Raw genomic sequence first — 22,977 nt, 5'->3', positions numbered from 1 at the left:
TTTCTCTCTGTTCCAAAAAATAAATTAATTCCCTGCTTTTGGCACAAGGGGTTGAGGAAATTAGTCATCATTTGATCAGTTTAAATGTTTTCCTTTAGGGCAAAGCCATTAGACCTGAATCACGCATGCCAAAAGCAACATGGATACACCCCCATTCATGTAACCCCTCTTTGTTAGTATTGGGAAGCAAACCGTACTGTCTCCCATTAATTTTACAGTGACTGTTCCAGTTTTCCAAAGGTTTATAGTTTTTTTAGCAGTAAAACCCATTTATATTCTTATTGTCAAGGGTCTGTACAGTACATGGGCATCCACGAGAAACAGAGGAGATGACAGAAACACACATTTCTGGAACTGACTCCAGGCGAGTCCCTGAGAACTTTGGTGGAGGTAGAGGAGTATGATTCATGCATAGGATTTAGGAAATGTCTGTGTTACAGGTGGCTCACAGAAGCTGGCAAGAAGCTCCAAAGTTGTGGGTAAGGGTTAGCAAGAAGCAGCTTTTGTGGGGTTCTGAGCCAGACCGAACTTGGGCATCACCAACAAAGCAGAACACAGGGTTACTAACATTTACTTTCAACACTGTATATAACCCCACAAGCACCTTAACCATTTTTTCATTTCATCATTTTGCAAGCTATATGATAAAGAAATTATTGAGATAGACCTTAATTCATTCTGACCATATGTATTACTAAAGATTACATTATAAAGTTCATTTTTAACACTGTTCAATATTCACAATTATAAAAATAAATTTTAAATTTTACCAGACAAATGACTTTAATTTATTTATATATTTAAAAATTAGGATTTGTCCATTGACAAAAATTTAAGTGACCTGTGTCATGTTTTTTCTGACATGTATATTGTAATATGTACATATATGTTTTGTTCCTATATATTAAAATATGGATTGAAATTTAATAGTTATTATACTTTTCAAATAGACAAAAGTAAGTATTCAACATTTTTGCATTTCGCACTTAAAAAAGCAACTGTTCTGTTCTAATGTTTTCTCTATTTTGTTTATATTTAATAAACTCAGATAACATTTTGAAGGAGTTTTTTTTAGCCACTAAGTAACATGTGTGATGTGTTTAATCAGTGCAGTTTTAGTGACACTCATTTTTTAATTTCTAGAAATATAGAAATAAGATATAAGGCTTTAACCAGATGGATGCAACTTATGTATCAGATGAAAATCAAATGACATGAAAATTTGCATATTTGTTCTAGAGGGAAAATAGCATAAATGGAAATTTGCATGATACAGTGATTCTTTTTTTCCTTTTAAACCAATTATATGATACAATACTTCAAACAGTATAATTCATTCTGGAGTTACCTGATTAGCCCTTGCATATTAAGCATTTTGGAAGCAAATCACCTACTGATGGCTGTTTTTAAAAATTCAACATGTGTGTGTTTTATTTTATTTTTATTATAGATGCACAAAAGCAAGAATCTGCTGTGGGTGGAGGGACGAGCAGGCATTGCTTCTATGGACTTCAGCCTGACTCACAATATAAAATCAGTGTTTACACCAAGGTCCAGGAGACTGAGGGACCCGGTGTGAGCATAATGGAGAAAACACGTAAGTCAAGTGCCTTCCCTCCTGAGCCCCGTCTCCACGAACAGTGCTGAGGCATCCTGTGTTGGTTCAAAAACTTTATTCCATTTAGAAAAATATTAGTGATTGATGCCCAGCAATATCTGCAATACAAGTTTTGCTCCTCCTCTCCAGTCCCAGAATTCACTGCCTGTGCCCCACTGATGTCATCTGTATGGTTTTTTCCATCCTTCATATGCCTCACAAGGAATGATAAGGCCATCTGATGGCAAAGTGCTTGAGACAATGACCTATATTGTGATCTAAGTCCATAAGGAACATTTGCAGTATGTGGAGTGTGAAATGAAGTTTGAGGGCCGGGCCCTGACACTAAAACAATGGCACATGACCACAGCCATGTGGGCGGGCGCAGAGCCAACGGGTCCCAACTCGCTGACCCTGCAGTTATTGCCTACTTAAGAGGCTCTTGTCCTTTTTCCAAGTTGGCTGCAGATCTGATGCACTGAAGGGAAAGGCAAAGTATAAAATTAAAACAAAGCACTTTTTACATGTTCTAAAGAGCAAGGAGTATGTCAACTTCTTGGAATGACTTTTAATCAAGGATTCCTGACCTAGAGGCCACAGGCATTAAAATGGTTTGAACTGCAGTGATTCTGGGGGACATTTGTGTGCTTACCTTAGAATCTTGAACTTAAATTCAAAATCCCCAAGGATTTGTGTCTGAAGAGGAGGTAGGCAGTGGGCTTTCTTGAACACCCCTCTACCATCTGTCTGACATTTAGCAAATTCTACTGTCTGTGTATCAGTCTTTCAATTGATCTGGGATATGCGGAAAGAAATCATCAATGTGTGACCTTCAGTACCAGGAAGTCAAAATTTAATAAACTGAATCATCTAATATTTTCTAATGTAGAGACTTTACTTCATAACACTGAAATATTCATTCAACATTTTATATATTATTCATGTGTTTTTGAGGTCTAAGTTAGGTACCACAAAATTCCCCCAATTTAAGTGTACCATTCAATAGTTCTTAATACAAACAGTTGTATAGCCGTTGCAACAATCCAACTTTAAAAGATTTTCATCAACCCAAAGACATTTTGTGTGTCTGTTCAGTATATGTCCAGTCCCATCTTCAGTCCCAAGTAATTTGCTTTCTTTTCTTACATATATTTGCCTTTTCTAGACATTTCAGATAAATGGAACTATATAATATGCAATCTTTTGCATTGGCGTGTTTCACTTAGATATGTTTTTGAGGTTTACTCATGTTATAGAATGTATCAGTAGTTTGTTTCTTTTCATTGCTGATGAGAATTCTGTCTCATGGATAAAGGATCATATCGCTGTAATGTTATGAGAGGCTTGGTAGTGCACAAGATTTAACAGACAGCTCAGTTGGGGCCCTTTCTAGCATTGTGGCCTTAGGCAAATCGACATCTCTGAGCTTCGCTGTGCTCATCAGTAAAATTGCATATCTACTCTCTTAACCCACCCATGGTGGGAAAGATCCAATAAAAGAGAATCTGTGGAGCAGCTTTCCATTTGTATCTTATCGAGCAAGTTCTTTTTGTCATGACGTAGAAGTCACAAAGTGATGTCTGTGGGGTCAGACATGTTTTCGTCGGGCCATATGTATCTATATATTTTAAGTTTTAAAGTGTTTTGAAAATTCAAAAGCTCTGACACCACCGGACACACGCACCCTTATGGCGCCCATCTGCTGGAGCCAAGTACCTGCTGTCTCTTTTAGACAGTGCCTGTGCTCTCGAGTTGCTACCACTTGATATTAGGCTAGTTCTTCGCTCACATTTGTTACTTGCCTGACCTCTGAAAACATGTGAATTTGGGACCTCTGGTCTACTTCCCTTCCCCTAACCTTAACCCCATGACTGTGAACTACTAACCCAGGGTTAATTCGAATGGCTCTGTTGGATGTAAATGTTTTCCTTATGTTGGGGACATCTGTCTTTTAGCAGCTTCCACGTGCTGGCTCAGGCACTGGCTCTAGTTCAACCTTCTGAAGCCATGCAGATCAAGACTGCTCCCTTTCTCTGTGACAGCCCTCACATGCTTGAAGACGGGGACCATCTGTGTACCACATAGAGAATGTAAACACATGTCACTGGTTTATTGTTCTCCCTACACAAGGGATTCTTTGACCAGATGTCCTGCCCAAACATATTGATCTACATGCCGTAGCCTCCCATTGATTTATTCTTGATTTATTGACTGAACTTTAGATACGCCTCAATTTTCCATCAAAGAAGATGCATAAATCTTGCTTCCACAGACTTTAAGATAAATAAACCTGGCTTTAACAGCATTTTGTGGTGCTTTAAAGAAAGTTTTGCAATCCTAGTTTTAGTATTAAGATTTCTTATATTTTTTTCTACTTTTGAAACTTTTTAGCTTTCAAAGTTGCCTTTAAAAGACAAAAGTGGTGAATATTCATAATAATGCACACAGGTATAAAGGGCATTGTCAACCTCACTGTTTCTCCATTGTTTTCTTCCCAGAAATACCCATTTATACCAGCTTGGGCTCCTTCAAGAAAGTCTACCTGATACATATGTATACATATATTGATGTGAATAGAAATATATCAATATATATCTGATAGATGCATAAGATAGATTTTTCCTCATGTTTTACAAATGGAATTATACCATAATATTCTGTGACTTGTTTCATTTCACAAAAAATTAATGTCTTAACATTTTTCACATCAGTAATATACAGTTACCTCATTCTTTTAAATGTAGAAACTTTTTACTCAGTTTTACTTTATTTAAGGCTCTTAGATTTGGAAGAGACCTTAAAATTTATCTCTTCCAACCTTCCTGCCAGTGAAGGAATTCCCTTTACATCGTTCCCAGCAAGTAACCATTTTTGCCTGAGCTTGAATCCTTCCAGCACTTGCTGTCTCCAGAGGCTGAACATCCCCCTCTGCAAATGGCTATGATTAATCCAGGGTTTTACCATATATTAAACTGGGATAATAAGAATTTTCTGAGTTTTTCTTAAGTTTTTAGTGTCAAAATTGAAAAGAACATGAAAAAATAATATTCAGGATGTTTGTCTAATGATGCCATAAATTCCCAGTGATTTGCCACGTGAAGTGGTATGATAGTGACCGCACTGATGAACTGTCCCCAGATCCTTAGCCGAACCACAGCTCCACACGTCACACGGACTTCTCATCCCCTGTCATCCAGGTGGAGCTGATCTGTAGCCTCCTGATGTCCTGCCATTGGGTCCCCAGAACTGGGAGTTTTCCAGATACAGTCAGAGCAGAACAGAGAGTGAATCAGATTCCACTGGGGACCACATCCTGGGGATGCAGGGTGAGAAAGGGGAAAGTGCCCTTGAGCAAGAATTGATGGTCAATCCTCACTTAGGCAGAATGGAAATGAAGTTGCCTACATGTGTGAAAGCAGCCAGAGACTAATGTGAAATCAGGTGGCAGGATTCCTGCCTTAAATCAGCATTAGAACCACTTTGTAGCTGACAGTTTGACTGCATTGACTCCCGCTGGGTAAACTGAACTGTGGTGGCAAAGCGGCATTTCAAGCCTTCTGTTTAAGGTTGAAGAGATGCACAGAGTCGGTTTCCATAGGCTGCGGCTGATTTATAGCAGTCACTACGCTCTCTAGGAACAGAGCTGTCCCAGTCATTGAGTCCCATCACTCCATGGTGTCCCTCTCTCTGCCACAGATGAGAAGGCTAATGGGCATTCTTTCTCCTTCTTTACAGAATCACTTCCGACTCAGCCACCTACCTTTCCTCCAACCATTCCACCAGCAAAGGAAGGTAAAAGAATAATACAATAATGATGTGATTTTAGGTTTCAGATTTTGTTGGTTTTGTTGATTTGTTCACTTAAAAAACAAGGTAATAAATGATATTTTCTACTTAATACAAATGCTTCTCAAATCCTGATAGGGGACAGACGTGCAACCAGTGGAAAATAAGACATAGAGATCTAATGCACAGTATAAACATTGGCAACATTTATAATAGTTATATAATGTAATAGAGGTACTAAATATCCCTGTAGTAGAGGCCATATTACAATATATAAATGTATCAAATTAACATGTTCTACACCTTAAATTTATACAATACCATATATCAAGTATATTGAATGCGTAAAAATAGAAAAATATCCATGTAATTATACATTCTGTACACACAGGGTAGATTTTCCAGAATTGTTTCATATTTATTCCATTGAAAACATCAGAGAAGTAAATGTTCGTTAAGGAATAGTTACAGAATTTTGTGAGTTAGAATTTAGCTTATAATCCTATAGACAGGGTAATCATTCCCTGGCTTACCTCTGAAATGCCTCTTCTAGTTGTTTCTTTCTATCTTCATCACGAGAGTTCCTCATCACCTCTTACCTGAGCTATTAAGGTAACTTTGTAAAAAACTTCCAAACACAGTAGCGATTGTTTCTTTTTTTTCATTCCATTAATAAACATTTATTAACCCTACCATTCATTCTGAAACTCCAATGCCAGGCCCTCGGAACACAGCAGTAATATATGATGATTGCTCAGTGTGCTCCTTCTCAGTGCGCAGAGGAAAAGGTGTTTGCTCAGATAAGGACCAGTCAAGGACATGAGTTCGAAAATGGACATTATACTGTGGTCGTCCAGAAATGAGAGCAGTTGATGCTGCTGCAGGTTAATTACCTGAACAGAAGGAGGAGAAACTTGATCTACGTTTTGAAGAATGAGTTTTACAGGAGAACGAAAGGGAGAAGAGCTCTCTGAGTCATGGAATGCTCTCAGCACGTAGTGTTTGGGGAACAGTAAGCGGCACGTGGAAAAGAGGGAAGATAGAGTCACGAAGTGGTCTGTGTGCCAGAATAGGGAGTTCGAGCTTTATCCCCTAGGAAATGGGGTGCCATGAGACGTTTTATGAAGGGAGGCTGACCTGAGGAAACCTGTATTTGAGAAAGATAACCGTGGTATGCTGGAGAGGAGCGTTCCGGGGAGGAGGGGCTAAAGGTTGGGACCTGCAGTGGGAAGGTTGTTTTGGGAGAGTTCTTCCTTTCATTGTGCATTTTAAAGTGCCTCTTACGTATCAGGGATACAAGGAAAACTAAGTTGTTCCTGTTTTACGGCAGCTTAAAGTCAGTGGGGTCAGTTACTGGAGAGGGCAAGGGTCAAGGAAGCAAAGAGGCAACGGGAAACTCTGGTAAAGGCCAGCATCCTTCCTGGCATATCGTGCAAAGTCTCCAAGGATCGGCCTCCTTGGCAAACACATATCCCAGATTATGTTAGGTAACAGCGACATTGTACAGCTCAGGGTTCCCTATACATGTCTTACACTGTCCTGCACCTTTTAATGCCGTTTACTCTGCCTGGGATGCCGGACTCTTTCTTCTCCTGTCTTCATATGTAGCCTCCTCTAGTCTCGATGCTACGATTATTTTCACTATTGGAACTGAAGGCAGAATCCAGATTGATGAACTTACTATCTAAACAGGCTGATGTGCGGCTCTGACGAAACGCTCTGAGGCCAGGATGTTTTTACTGATGGCTGAATAGGGGTATCATTCAGTGAACATTCATGAATACTCACGGGAGGGGCGTGGAGGGGGTGTGGGAGTAGGGGTCGAGACGGCAGAGACATCGCTCCTGAAGTTTTCCTCGGGATGGTTTTAGATGGTGGGGCCTTTGCACCTTGAATGCATTATTCATCTTAGGCTCTGTGCTGAGTGTGTTTAATTAAGGAGCCTGTACATTTGCATTATTAAAGTGGCACTGAATATTTATTGAAGAAATGTTAATAAGTAGAAAAGAGTATACAGAAGAACATTAAAAACATGATTTCAAATCCCAGAGGTAATTTCTTCATGCATTTTGATATGTGTGATTTATTAATTTTTTACTTTGCCTACATATCCAAATAGATCTTGCTTTCATTTTGAAGGTAAAACCTAATCCAGATTTCAGTTTTCCTTGGAAACAGCGGACCAGGTTTTCCTTTAAAGCTTATAATTAGCAGATCTTGTGTCCCTTTCAGTTTTAAATTCAAACCATAAATTTGTAAAATTTTGTAAATTACGGAACTCATGAGATCAACCTCACCAGATCCTTATTGTTTCTGGAGTATTATCTCAATTTGAGATGGTCTATTTTAGATTATAAATAGCTTTAAAGGAAAAAAGTTGCACTTAATTAAATAAAAGCCAAATGAGGTTTTTTGTTTTTTTTTTTCCTAAAGAAAGGAAAAGGCCTATTATCTCAAAGCATGTTTGGGTGTAACTTGCCTAAGATTAGAAGATTCATATTACCGAAGAGAAAATAGTTTTCTCATAAAACACAGTCACCCACGATGATCTGCACTAATGAAGGGGAAAGAGGCGTAGATAATTTGCAACTGTACATGACACCGAAAGTGGTAATTAAAACGCTTTCAGTGGAACAGGCTTTTGTTGGTATATTGCTTGCTTGTTGGTTAGTGTTGGCATCAGTCATATGTACTGATCATAGTTTCCCTGGGGTAACATTAGTGTACATTTTGACACGTGTCAATCGGTGGCAGAAAGGCATAGACAGAATTTTTGAACTAGGCTGGAATTAAAGTTGCTTTGGCCTCAGTCCAAATGCATATCAGATTGTAGATGTCACGTGACTTCCTTCTGAAGTTGAATCATTCTGAAGTTACGAACTCAACAAGCAGAGGACAGGGAGCATAGCGTAGTAACTGAGACTTTTTCCTCATTAGTAGGCACTAGAGCGTGTTCTCTGGGTCTTCTGTCTATAAGTCACTTTAGTTCCACATGTTTCTATTGTCTCATTTCTATTCTTTGGGACTGAGGTTGCTGGATTGTTTTCCTCTCTAATTCCATGTGTTCGGTAGAAACTTCTGAGTCATAAATAGGAACCTTGAGTAGAGAAGAGAAAACATGGTCAGGAAACATAATAAGCAAGAGCTTGACATGTAAACCTAAAGGACAGATACCTTTTCTTTGGGAAAAAGTTTGAGTTGTGAGAAGAAAACCATCATCTGCTTTGTTGATTTAGTAACAACTATGTTTTCCCCCTTCTCTCCGGTTTGAAATTTCTTTCTGGTCTTCAGTATGTAAAACTGCCAAGGCAGACCTGGTGTTTATGGTGGATGGATCCTGGAGCATTGGAGATGAGAATTTCAACAAGATCACTGACTTTCTGTATAACACCGTTGGAGCCCTGAACAAGATCGGCGCAGATGGAACTCAAGTGAGGCTAATGGATCAATTATTAATTCATTATATGCATTAAAAAGTCATCCTAATATATTAATCCAGCCAGTATTCAGGGGATCTGGATAAAGAACTATAATGATCAGATCCAACCCTAAATGAGCAGATACACACGTCCACATTTGGAAGCAGCTTACAGGTTCCTGCTAGAGCTGGAGAAGACACTAATCCTTAAAAGCTATTGAGTTCAGCAAACGAAGACAGGTTACAATGACCATATCAGCAGATGTTCCTTTTCTAAATACTAGGAGAGAGTATCTCCTTTGTAGATACACCCAACATTTCCTCTACTCTCAAGGGCAGTAAAGTCTTGAAAGATAGAGATTGTGATCACACTAGTATAGGTCAAGTAGAACTTAAAACTAATTTATTCTTTCAAAAAATATTTATTATGGCCGGACACAGTACTGTCATAATGAATATGGTGAACATATTCCTAATTTCATGGTTTCATATTCTTAAAGGCATAGAGAGGTGGAGGATGAGGACAAATATAAATAGGCAAATAAATAAATTCACAAGGTAGGGATGTGAGCTCTGAAAACACAGTAATAATAAGATTTAAATTCACTGAGAGTTACTTAAAATTGTGTGTGTGTGTTTTGTGTGTGTAAGAGGGGTATTTTAAATTTTGTGGTCCATGAAGTCCTCTTGGAGGATGTGGCTTTTGAACTGAGATGTAAATGGTAACAGAGGGGATCTGAGCATAGAATTTCCAGACAAGGAAATAGTGAGTGCAAAGGACCTAAGAGGGGAATGAGATTTGAGGCTTCAGATGCTAAAGCTTGTAGCTAGAACACTGTGAGCGAGCATCTGGGGGGTGAGAGAAGGAGTGAAAGGAGCAGGCAAAAGCTGGATTGTCTCAAGTCTCGTGGACCATCGGAAGGAGTTGGATGACATCATAAATGCAATGGCAGCCAGTAGAAAGCATGGAGAGAAGAGAAAAGATCAGATGTGCTTTTTACAAGATGAGTGGCTGCTTTGTGGAGTGTGAATACTAATAAGGGAAAGAGGGGAAGCAGGGGGACCAGTTAAGACGCTGATCCCAAGGTCCATCAGAGGGATGAGGGAGGCCTGCACGAGGGTGGTAGCAATGGATGCATTGAAACGAACAGCTTCAGAATACACTTCGGAGGAACAGCTGAGAAATTGGGGCAGAAGGGGTCCCACAAGAGCAGAATACTTAAAGCTGCTGAGGCATTTTAGGGGGGGAGTTTGTTTTGAATCGAAGGATCAGAGGAGGTTTCCTAAAGACGGCAATGTCTGCAATGGACCTCGACAAACAGGTTGCAGTTGAAGCCTCACAAAATCAAGGAAAGCAGCTTGAAGGTGCTGTATGTACTACCCCATCATAGCTCTGGAAAGCAAACACATCCCATAAATTAAAAATGGCCCCAAAGTTCCACAGAAATAAAAATAAACTGTAGGGAATAAAGCCAGAATGGTTTGTATGGCCATAGTTAAGAGCACAGATTTTGAAGCAGAATACACCGGGCTGCAATGGTTGGTTCTGTCACTGACTACTCTTGTGGTTTGTGCAAGTTACTTGACTTTGTGTGCCTCAGTTTCCTCATCTGTAAAATGGGGTAGGATAGTCGTAATTACTTCATAGGTTTGCTCTGTAAAGGAATCCTTGTAAAGAATCCAAATCTGATTCTCTGACCTTCATCCAGTTACAAGGCCTACGCTGCCACCTTTCCATCTGTCAAATGAGGTGACAAAGGCCCGCCAGTGTTACAGAGAGATTTTTTTAAAAAAATAAAGTACTTTCTGAAAAGTACTCAGGAAAAAAAATGCTATTTAATTGCATCAGATTTAGCATGTAACTTGTGTGGAATTTTAAACCAAGGAAATTGTGGACTGGGTTAAAGAAGACATTAAAATTGCAAATGCTACCCTGTGTGTGTTCCCTGGCCCAGGGGGAGTCTACATGCGTGTAAGAACAAATACACCTTCTCTCTCCAGGTTGCAATGGTTCAGTTTACTGATGATCCCAGAACAGAATTTAAGCTAAACACCTACAAAACCAAAGAGACTCTTCTTGATGCAATTAAACATGTTTCATACAAAGGAGGAAATACAAAAACAGGTAAGACCAGAGAACGCCCAGTTAAGACCCAAAGTAATGAATTGTTGGTAATTTCTGAAATTACTAATTTTTAAGATCAGTATTGTTTAGGTCATACTTTTGAATCATATTCATTAGATCAGCATTGGTTGATAACATTATATAAATTTCTGGTGTACAACTTTGTAACGTGACATCTGTGTACCCCATTGTGCGCTCACCGCCCAAAGTCTGGCCTCCTTCTGTCACCGTGTATACGACCCCCTTTACCCTCTTCGTCCTGCACTCCCCAGCCCCCACCCTCCCCCCAGTGACCACGATTCCGTTGTCTGTGTCTATGAGTTTGTTTGTTCATTTGTTGCCTTTGTGTTTTTTATCCCATACATAAGTAAAATCACCTGGTTCTTGACTTCTTTTATCTGATTTATTTTACTTAGCATAATATTCCAAAAATCTATACGTGTTGTCACAAATGGCAATATTTCATCTTTTTGTGACTAAATATTCCATTGTATGTTTGTGTATATGTATCTTCATTATCTTATTATCTAAAATCACCTTTTTTTGAGGCATAGTAATATAGATTTTTTTTTAAAGATTTTTCTTCATTGATTTAAGAACTTTGTTCTTCCCCTTCCCTCTCCAGCAAAATGAAATTGCAAGGGAATGAAATTGAACTGTTGCCTCCCTTTGTTTCAGGAAAAGCAATTAAGCATGTCCGAGACACCTTGTTTAACTCAGAGTCAGGTACCAGAAGAGGCATCCCCAAGGTCATCGTGGTTATAACTGATGGACGATCACAAGATGACGTGAACAAAATCTCCATGGAGATGCAATCAGAAGGTAGGTTTTACAGAGATCAGCGATAGTGGCTACCAGTAATACGGTGGCACTGTTGCCTTCCGAATACACATTCATAAGCTGTGTTTGTATGACTTAAATCATTTCCCAGTCATTCTCAATATAACTGGATAATGTGATTTTAAAAATACTTCCCAGGTTCCAAATCTGTTATTTTGCTGTATTTTCTCTAGTACTTTTGCTACATACAGGGTGCCTTGGATAAGATATACCAGCAGTTAAGTGCAATACTATGAAAAGGACCATTATAAGGGGCTGGGGAGGGAACCTCATCACAGAAACTCCTCAGCCTCATCGTCTGTAAAATGCAGATTCCCATAACACTGTTGTGAAGATTCCATTATGTAAGATATGCCTGGCAAACAGTAGTTGAATCTTTATTTGCCAAGCATTGAACTATGACCCACCTGAGGCTGCTAAGCCTATTAACAGCTCAGTTTCAACATCTGAAATAAAAACAGATAAAACTTCTCTGTTTCAACTACACTTCATCTTATACATTTAAAAATTATTAAAAATAGGCAGACATGAACATGTTCCTCAAAGGGTGACTATTTTGTCTCAAATACTAAGTGGGGCATGGGCCACCTTTTCCATTTTCTTTAAAATGGAAAGTTTCTATAGGGGATGATGGCCTAATTGTCATATAAGGAAGTATATGTATGCAGAATTCTAATGAAGCGTAAAGAATGCATTATCCACCCCCACTAGCCCTCCTTCGCAAACTTATTTTAAACATTTGGACATGTCTTGTATTGCAATGTTTGTATCTTGAGCAATTTAAAGTAACCAGGAATCTGTTTCCGCTCTGCCGCAGGCTACAGCATTTTTGCCATCGGTGTGGCTGACGCAGATTACTCCGAGTTGCTTAGCATTGGCAGCAAGCCCAGCACACGGCATGTCTTCTTTGTGGATGACTTTGACGCCTTCAAGAAAATTGAAGATGAGTTGATTACTTTTGTCTGCGAAACCGCATCAGCCAGTGAGTTCTTTGAAATGTGTGCTTATTCATGTTGCTTCAAGGCTGCAACATTTCATACCAAGTCAACTAATGAGTCCCATCTTGATCTGAGGAAAGAACATGGTCTCGCAGAGCTGTTTGTCATGCAGACATTGTTTTATGTTTTCGAGCATTTGGAAGTAGACCCCCCCTCTCCCAGGTTGAGAGTTGTAGGTGGAGAAAGACTTTCCCTAATCAGATGAGAGTCTGTGTTTCAATGCAGCTCTGCTTAGACAGCTGTAGCGGGTAGTTTTCAAAACTATATCAAGACTGCTCATCAGGGTAATACATTAGAAGTGATACTTATCCCAACACATGCTCTTAAGTGACCACCATGGGTTTTTCTTGGACCCGGGAGGGGAGAAGGAAGCTATGGCCCTTTGGTTTTAATAGAGAAGAGAGGGCCTTCAATAGTTAGGATGCACAGAAGACCATAGCCACATCTGGTTTGGATTCCCTTCACGATTGACTTCCGGAGAGATTGTGAGCTTCCTGTTCTCAGGACAGGGAAAGAATATATTTGGAAAATATCTAAATGAGGGTTTTATATTGTTTGTTCTGTTTTGTTTTCTAGCCTGCCCACTGGTGCACAAGGATGGCTTTGATCTTGCTGGTATGCATTGTCAAAATTTTTCCAAATAGGGATATGTAAATAACTTCCATTTGGGGTCCAGATTTTGACTTTAATTCTTACTAGGCTGATTTTGAAAGGTAAAATCCTAAAATGACTATTTATTCTTTTTTTCTCTCTCTCTCCTTGGGTATTTTTTAGGGTTTAAGATGATGGAAATGTTTGGTCTGGTTGAGAAGGATTTCTCATCAGTGGAAGGGGTTTCGATGGAGCCTGGCACCTTCAATGTGTACCCTTGTTACCGACTCCATCAAGATGCCCTGGTTTCCCAGCCAACCAAGTATGTTCCCGTTGCAAGATACTAACTCTGGTCATGAAAAACTAAAACCAATCATTTGTTTATTATACCTCAGTGTGAAAATGATGTCAACTTATGATATGCTCTAATAGGTCCTGGTAGGATTTTCTATAATATTTAGAACAGATGATATTTAGATTTCTGTGTTTAAAAACTTTAGACTCACATATAATGCTGGTTGAACTTTAATATCGGTTGATCTAAGAAAAATATGTAAAGATAGTTGATACTTTCATAGCACATATTCACAAGTTTAGTCACATAATAACTATTATGGGGCTCCTACCAAATGTAAAGTGCTATATTGATTGCTCAAGGGAAAAAATTTTTAATATAAAAGACTTTCTTTTTTTTAAGATTTATTTATTTATTTTGAGAGAGAGGAGAAGGGGAGGAGAAAGAGCAGGAGAGAAACATCAGTGCGTGGTTGCCTCTTGCACACCCCCAATTGGGGACCTGGCCCCCAACCCAGACATGTGCCCTGACTGGGAATCAAACCAGAGATGCTTTGGTTTGCAGGCTGGCTCCACTGAGCCACACCAGCCAGGGCACGAGGGGAAATTTTAAAAGTATGTAATTGATCTACTTAACTGTTAGAGAGAGCAGATGGTACAGCAGGTTGGGTTCCACAGGAAACAGATCCAGAGGTACAGATTAGTGTGCAGGGAAGCTGAGGGTGCGCTCTTGTGGAAGGCATCAGAAGGAAGTTGAATAGGGCAGAGGAGAGAAATCAGGAGTGAAGCAGTCCCAATAAAAGCCTCAGCTGATTGACCCATGCATGTCCCCAGAATGGAACTATCTTCATTGCATGTGAGGCTCTGATCCTTGTACCTCCTCAAAGATGAGTCATTGAGAAGAGAAGCCATTGAAAAGTGGGCCCAACCTTGGGAGAGGCCTCTTCCTCCACCCAAGGCAGTTCTTGCAGGGAGCTGGTGTCTGAGCACCCCGACAGACTCCACTGTGACCACAGCGGGAGTGAGACAGTCCTCATCCTTAAAGGCGGATATGTGTGGGGTCATCATGGCACACAGCATGGACAGGAATGTAACTAACTGCCACGTGGAGTAGAAAGCGACAACGTCATAGCCAGGGGGGAGTGGGGTGGGGACAGTGGGAAGAGGGGATTACAGGAACTGCTATAAAGGACACGTGGACAAAATCAAGGGGGAGGGTGGATGTGGGAGGGGGAGGGTGGATGTGGGGGAGGGAGGTGGGTTCAGCTGGGGTGGGGTGGAGGAATGGAGAGAAAAGGCATTCAACTATAATTGAATAACAATAAAAATTAAAAAAAAAAAGAAAGCGACACCGTCTTAAGTGAGGTTTTACAAAAGGACTCTAGATATACGTGACTAATAACACTAAAACTTTTGAAACTACTTAAATGTTCCGTAAGACATGACCTGTTAGATAAATTATGCAATAGTCACACAAGAGAAGGTTGTGCAGACATTAAATGCCATGCTTTTAGAAATATTTAGGAAATACAAAATGTATAGTAAATGGTGCTAAGAAGAAGCTGCACAATTATATAAATTGGACAAATACAGAAATTCTTTAAAAACTGGAGGGAAATGCACTATATCAAAAATAGTGATCGCCTCTGGATGGAATTAAGGGTGATCTGTCCTTTCCTGTTTTTCCTCATCTTGTGTAATAAAAGTGTATTTGCTTTTACAATCAGATAAATCACCTTTTGAGGAGGGAAACAATAAAATAGTATTTTCTTCACATTTTCAGGCACTTGCATCCCGAAGGATTGCCATCTGATTATACAATCAGTGTTCTATTCCGGATTCTTCCCGAAACTCCAGAGGAGCCGTTTGCTCTTTGGGAGATTTTAAATAAAAATTCAGACCCATTAGTTGGAGTTATTTTAGATAGTAAGTATATTTCTGTGTATAACATTTGCACACACATGTATGAATGATATATGTGGCATGTCATCTTGCCTGTTTTGTGCGTATTGCAGAATAACTCACTTAAGCCATGTTAGTAAATACTAACAATGAATTATGTAACAGTTGATTCATTCATTTATCCACTCATGCATTCAGTCAGTATTCACTGAGTTACTACTATGTGCCAGCACGAGGCTCTGGGGTATAGTAGTGAGCAGATGACAGAGACAAATACCGAGAAAAAGACTACCACAGAGCAAGGTTGATGGGAGCAGGGTGAGTCAGTCAGAGCGATGAGACCAGTGCATTTTTTTGACCTGGATAGGATAGTTGTAAGATGCCTTTTTCATATTTTAAAAAAGTCAGATTGGCAGCAGTATATTTGGGAAGAATTCTGAGATGGAGAAATGAATTTGGAAGTCATGATTTTGTGATGTATAAGCCATGATCCCGGGTGATGTCTTCTGGAGAATGAGTCTAGGAAAAGAAGAATAGGTCTGAGGACTGGGAAACTCCATTGTCTGGGTGTTGAAAAGTTGAGAAGGAACCAGTGAAAGAAGCTTCTTAACCTCACACTCTTAGATATCACACATAATCATCACTTAAGAAGGCCATCAAGTTTTTCGTTAATGTCAATGAGTTTTCTAAAGAGGTGTTTAGTTTAGAATTCCAGTGAGGCCAAGAACCAAAATTTAGTGGCTACTGTTAGGTGCTAACTCAAACATTTGGATAAGGAAAGTATTTTAAGTTTGTTTTCAACTAGTATTTGTAAAAGGACTTTTCAGTACATGGAAATGAATCAACAACTAAATATGATATTGTGAAAGCATTTTGCATTGATATGAAAACTAAGGGAAAGCTACAGATTAAAAAAGTATAAGACACTAACTCCATACACACTGAGGACTCAAAAACAATGAAGTCTCTCAAAATAATTAAGACTAGCTTTTCCTTTTGGAAGCAGAGTGAAGAATTAAATTGTAACTTGGGAATGAATTAGAAAAATATTCCTATTTCTGTGTAATAAAATATTCCTTGTAACATGAAATGCTGAAGATTAGGAAGGCTTTCGTTTGTTCGTAATGAAAGACATGGAATATCACTCTTTTGGGGGTGGTGTAAGTTGCATGTCCTGGGAAAGTTTGTTGCTGTGGTGGGTTAATTAGGCAGAGAGTCTGGTTTCTATTTCTTAAGATTTTATTAACTTCATTCTCCCTTTTCCATCTGCCTCTAATCCTAGCTTCAGACGACCTTCTTTCAAGAGGGCGATAGAGTTGGGAGTGCAGGCAAGGAAGTATAGAGGGAGAGCATGTGCAGGAGTCCTTGTCTCACCATCACCACCTTGAGTCAGTCTGACCAACTAAAAGCCTGGCAACCCAAGGGCTGTAGATCCTTCCTTCCTTACTCATCACTTTGTTCTAAACGAGCTTCAAAACAATGGATGCATTACTTTCAACCTTCTGTTGAATTGTGGAAAATTATTTACTCATCTTTAATTTTTTTCTAAAATGTTTTGATTTTTCTTTGTTTGATTAGATGGTGGGAAAACCCTAACATATTTCAACTACGACTTCAGTGGGGATTTTCAAACTGTTACTTTTGAAGGACCTGAAATAAGGAAAATTTTCTATGGAAGCTTTCACAAGGTAATGCCTTGTCACGCATATTCTTTATTCTATTCACTGTGGGCAAAGCAACAGGTAGATGTGAAAATATGCTATAGTGCTTTGGATCTCAGATTTCAACTGGAGAGAGAATTACCTGCAGGGCTTGTTAACAATGCCTAGAGATTCTGATCTGGTACCCTGAAATGTGCATTTTTTCAGCTTGGTATCCCAGGAGATATGCTAGAAGTGGTCCAGGTTCCCATGATGAGGAACAATTTAGTAGAGGGTACTGTGTTAAGCAGGCATTATGGGTGACGGAGAAAGGATGGCTGGTCTGCCTGGCTACCTGCGCAGACGAAAGCCACCATCAGCCAAACCATGTTACAATATAAAGATAGATATAACTGACTGCACTGATTTTTTGGACACATATGCAGACAACCCATCACTGCCCTCATAAAAGTGACCCCTAGGACAAGTTTTGTAAAACCTGACTTGACTTGTGCTTCTTTTAATTTGGCATTTTTGATAAGAGCTCTGTTCCTTAACATTTTACATCTCTGAAGCATGTAGTTTTGGTGATCACTGAAGTACACATGCTTCCTTCTCACATGTACTACTTCCTTTGAGTTTGGCCAGTAACTGTACCGATCTCTGGGCTGTTAGGCATGAGACACCAAGACCGCAGGGAGAGCAGAACATTTATTGGGTGGTCTTGGCAAAAGTGTCTTAACCCAGCCCTTCCTGGCCTATCAGAGTGAAAAAAGGGATACAGTGCAGAAGTCTTCATCCGGGCTCTGTCTCCTGACATTGAACTTGGTCAAACACACTGCTCTGCTCCTTTCTGGGGTTTTTAATAGCAAAACTGCATATGAACAATTGCATAACAAAATTCTGACTCTGTTTTGTGTAAGAAGAGTGGCACAAAAATTTAATTTTTTCCCTGGTTGAATAGGATTATACAAGGTACCACAAAAACACGAGATGTAGGTGGAGATCAATTAGTTTATGGCTCAGAATGGTCCCATTAGCATTTCTTTGGAGTTGTTGTCATTTCTCACCGAAGTCTTCTTGACATGATTCTCTTCTTGGGTAGGCAGCGTCTACTGCAAAGGACTCTAGAAAAATTTTAGGGGAGGTGAAAAACATGTGAGATTTCATGAGTGTTAAGAAAATATTGCCATCTTTGCCTGTGGAATAGGCATGGACTTGTAATTCTCATTCCAAAGAATCCTTTATGTATTTTAGGTAAATTTTAGCTTTGCTTACCTTACCAAAAGAACTCAAAGACCTATAAGTAAGGTTCATTAAAAATTGGTTTCAAATTAATAAACCTTCAAGTTTTTTAAAGTTATGTGAAGCAAAATCTCCCTCCACTTTGTCAACTCTTATTTTAATTTATTGATTTGAGAGGGAGGGAGGAGAGGAGGAAGAGAAGAAGAGAGAGAGAGAGGGAGAGGGAGAGAGATGGATTTGTTGTCCCTGTTATTTATGCATTCATTGGTCACTTCTTGTATGTGTCCTAACCAGAGCGCTAACCCACAACCTTGGATTATTGGAACCACACTGTAACCAACTGACCTACCTTGTCAAGGACCTCTTTGCTAAGTCTTTTTTAAAAAAGATTTCATTTATTTATTTTTAGAGAGAAGGGAAGGGAGGGAGAAAGAGAGGGAGAGAAACATCAATGTGAGAGAGAAACGTTGATCAGTTGCCTCTTGTACAAACCTAAACCAGGAACCGAACCTGCAACCCAGGCATGTGCTCTGACCAGGAATTGAACCAGTGACTGCTCAGGGCTGCTAAGTCTTAATGAATTTAAACAGCCAAATAAAATAGGAAAGGTGTATCATGGAACCAACTACTTTATTAATAGATCTATTAATGAAAAATCTTGATGCAAATTCAGATTGTACAGATCAAACTTGATTTGTTGATAAACTTATAACTGAATAAACACTTTACCTTAATTTCTTATTGATTTTCACTTGGCTTTATTTTGTACACTTTGGATATGAAATATGGCCCCAATGTCTCTTTCAAAAAGTTATAATTATATAAATGGGTCTTTAAGTGCAATCGAAGTAGCAAAATATTTCTGAAAACTTTTCAATATCTCTTTTTGTAAAACAAATTTTTTTAATATGAATAATTTCCTTCACAAGTCAACAGTTCTTAAAGCATGAAAATTATATACTAGGTTGTCTAGCTCTCAGCATGAAAATTTCTATAATTTATAATTATGAAAAATATTCCAAGGCTAAAAAACATGCAAGAGTCAAACTATATTTTTCTAAATGATTATAAAGGAGATGTTAATATGAAACAAGTAATCTACTCCAGCTGTGTTTGTCTGGGTAGATTATGATTAACTCCTTTTAAAGGAAAAAAGAATTCTCAACCGCCTCCACTATTTATGTCATGATGTAACTTAAATAAAATGCTGAATAAAATTGGTATAAGTTTTATACTTTCATTTTCTATGCAAGAAATAAACAACACTTTCCCTTATACAGCTACTTGTAACTTGTTTTAGCTTTCATTTAATGTGATATCATTGTTTTCCTATATATTTCACTCTTCTAGCTCACTAGACAGTAGTAGCCCATCACCCACAAGAAGTACTCATGGGGCAAACATCATACATTTAAAGGCATTTATCAGCACTGAAATTTCATGGCAGAACTTGCTTGCAATGTGTTTCATTTAGTAGGTACTTACCTTTGAGCATCGCCTACACGATAACGTAGATTTTTACAAATCCTCACAAAGACAGTGTGGACTCCTAAATATATTACCATGGCCCTCCAGGCTCTAGAGGGTCCCGTTTCAGAAAATTGAATCATACGTTCAGCCAAACAGCTTCATTTAGGCCTGGAGTTTCTAGAAAGCATTCCTCATTTCCCTTTGCATTCCAGATCTTTTCTCCTCACCTTAGATTAAATAAAATATTATCAAAGTGTGGTTTCCCAACTATGGTAGTACCATAGATAACTTTTGCTGGTAAATCAACCACCATTTTTTAATACTTTTACATTTAATACTTTTAAAATGTGTTAAAAGTACATTTCATGTTTTTGTTTTTATGTTTATTTACTTTTATGTTTATTTTAATGTGCATTCAGAAAAGGCATAACTTGCACTGCTTTAGAGAAAGGCTAGATTCTTTAACAACTGACTCACTTCGAAGTTATTTTGAAGAAAAGCATTAATTAAATAAAAACAGAGGAGGTACCTGACGGTCGTGGAGGTGATGAAAGTAGGACCTTTCTCCTCTGGCTAAACACACAGCGACAGTCCCTGCTCTTCTCTTCCATACTTTTTAGTGATGAGTCATGCAATCGTGTGCACTTGGTTGATGTTCTTCTTACTTCTTACCTGCTAAAACATCCTGACTCTTATCCAGCTGCACATTGTTGTCAACAAAACTCTGGCCAAAGTGGTTGTTGACTGCAAGCAAGTGGCTGTGAAGGCGATCAATGAATCGGCCAACATCACAGTGGATGGTGTCGAAGTCCTGGGAAGGATGGTTAGGTCAAGAGCACCGAATGGAAACTCTGCACCGGTAAGTGGGCAAACAGGTGAAGCAGAGTATTGGTGTAGAAGGCAGTCTTTTAAAAATATGGGTACTTATTACCCAGGGGAAAAATTTGGTAAAGGGATGGATGGATGGATGATGGACGAATGGGTAAATAGATGGATAATGGCCTTTATAAATGAACTAAAACATATATAGTCAAAGCCTGTGGCAATAAACTGCTATATTATACTCCAGGAATTAAGCTAGTTTATTTTCTAAAGGTGTAATAAAATTCAAATAGTGAAATACTCATTATATGGTTTGTGGCATAAATGGTTTGTTCATGAGAATCAAAACTGTAAATGAACTTTATTTATATAAGCAAACATAGATTTATACAAAATATATCATTATTATATACAAGAAATTGACATAAGCCTAATATTTGGGTTAGGTTTGGACATTTTACAACCAGATTTTTGCTATTGGTAATGTGAAGTTTACCCTTTAATCATATAGTTATTTACGTGATAAATCATTCTAAGATAATATATTTTTCATCATACAACATGGAATTGAAGGCTGGGAGACTTCCAATTGGCAAAGAAATCACATTCTCTCACTCACCACTCACTAAAAAAGAACAGTGTACACAAGCTTTTGTTCCTAATACCATGTGGTCATAACTAATTAGCATTCTCTAATTTGAGTCAGTTTATAATTAGAACCAATTGGCCTGGAGAATATTTTATTCTTTTAAACAACCCCAACTGTTCTTATTTCTCTTATATGTCAAAGAAAAATAAAACTAATTATGAATTACTGTTACTATCTTGTACAATATTTTCTTAGGTCAGTAGAACTAGCCAGTTATATGAAACTTTAGAAAGATTTGGTGTTTCTCAAATGCTATTTAAGATGGAGAACACTTTGCACAAATGAAACCTTCTAGTTTGTCACTAAATAAAGAAATAAGAAAGATTAAAATAGAGCCATGCTGATTGAAAGGGAGAGGGGACATGGGGTAGTAGGTATCCCTCTGACACTGGACCCTAAGGCTGCCTGTTCGAATCGCCTACTCTGGTGAACATTCGCTCTGCACACCTGCAAACAGGCCTAGAGTGGTAAAGGGATTTGCTTTGGGACTCTGCTCTTTCATGGCATTTCTCTTCGTGGAAACAATAGAAATGAAATCCTGGAGTGTGCACTGATACCTTCATAGGTATAGGATTAGCTGCTTAGAAAGAGAGAATATAAAAGTTACGGAAGGCTCTCTTGTTTTCAGTTAAAGTAAGAGACTTTTAAGAATGTCTACATGATACTGAGGAGTTATCTCTCTTAATTGCTGGCATTTTATGCTGATTAAGAAACACACCGTCTTCTGCTTTATGGAAGTCACTTTTGTGACAGCACACTACGGGATTTATAAAGATCTGGAATTATCAAACGAAGGAAATCTTGTATAAATGATGTGTATAGATGCAAGCTTGGATGTATAAGTAAATAGACTGTAATTTAAGAAGGAGAAACAATTCTAGGTGTATGAGATTCTGGGCCCAAATCACTTACTAGATTATATTTTATTTTCTAAATAATGTATTTAAAATCCCTGACACTTACTAGGCATTCGATGGAGAGCAGCTATGATTATGGAAGGATGTCAAAATGCCTTCTCCATCTCACCTTTTCTAAGCCTCTGCTGCTTGCTTAACACGTGATTATCTGTAGTCACATGTTATTTTCTTCCGCTTTCCTATATTTCACCCCTCCGGCTAGAATATAAATCCCTCAACATAGAAACCGCGTCACGGTCTTCATTTACAACCACACCCTTCTACCCCGTCACAGCATCTGATAAATCTCATATGAACAAACTCAGTTCTCAAGAAGTACTTGGTAGAAATTACATAGAATGTCATCTGTTTGACTTTCGCTCAAATGGTGTTTGGCATGTATTCTGTTCATGTATGGTATTGACAAGCATCCAGTAATTGCATAATACGCTCTCCCAATTTGTGTTTTACAATTACAGTTTTATAATTACAGCTATTTCAAATTACACTCTCTGTAATAATGGCATTCTAAATATATGGCCAATTAAACATCAAAGAATTTATTTCTGAAAGCAGCATTTCCTGTAGGTTCCCATCCTACTGGCAATAAATCTTTAACTTTGTCCGTGAAAGAAGAGCAATTACACAGAGCACCCTCTGTGGTAACTCCCAGACAGTAGTAGACAATGGGGAATTTATAGAAG

General features: G+C 38.6%; 1 protein-coding gene across 3 annotated transcripts in view; it reads left to right on the top strand.

Annotated features, from left to right (window-relative positions):
- Positions 1–22,977, top strand: part of COL14A1 (collagen type XIV alpha 1 chain) — a 188,364-nt gene that overhangs the window by 97,417 nt on the left and 67,970 nt on the right. For all 3 annotated transcript variants that reach the window (XM_045181678.3, XM_024572346.4, XM_045181679.3), the window contains exons 24-34: positions 1,451–1,597; positions 5,333–5,389; positions 8,675–8,814; positions 10,803–10,926; positions 11,605–11,748; positions 12,584–12,748; positions 13,341–13,379; positions 13,539–13,677; positions 15,433–15,575; positions 17,130–17,239; positions 20,607–20,765. In XM_045181678.3, coding sequence (XP_045037613.2) covers positions 1,451–1,597; positions 5,333–5,389; positions 8,675–8,814; positions 10,803–10,926; positions 11,605–11,748; positions 12,584–12,748; positions 13,341–13,379; positions 13,539–13,677; positions 15,433–15,575; positions 17,130–17,239; positions 20,607–20,765 — 1,367 coding nt within the window. The remainder of the gene's footprint in view (positions 1–1,450; positions 1,598–5,332; positions 5,390–8,674; positions 8,815–10,802; positions 10,927–11,604; positions 11,749–12,583; positions 12,749–13,340; positions 13,380–13,538; positions 13,678–15,432; positions 15,576–17,129; positions 17,240–20,606; positions 20,766–22,977) is intronic.

This window comes from Desmodus rotundus, chromosome 8 (genome assembly GCF_022682495.2).
Source record: "Desmodus rotundus isolate HL8 chromosome 8, HLdesRot8A.1, whole genome shotgun sequence".
Lineage (NCBI taxonomy): Eukaryota > Metazoa > Chordata > Mammalia > Chiroptera > Phyllostomidae > Desmodus > Desmodus rotundus.
This window is presented reverse-complemented; position numbering and strand designations above follow the sequence as displayed.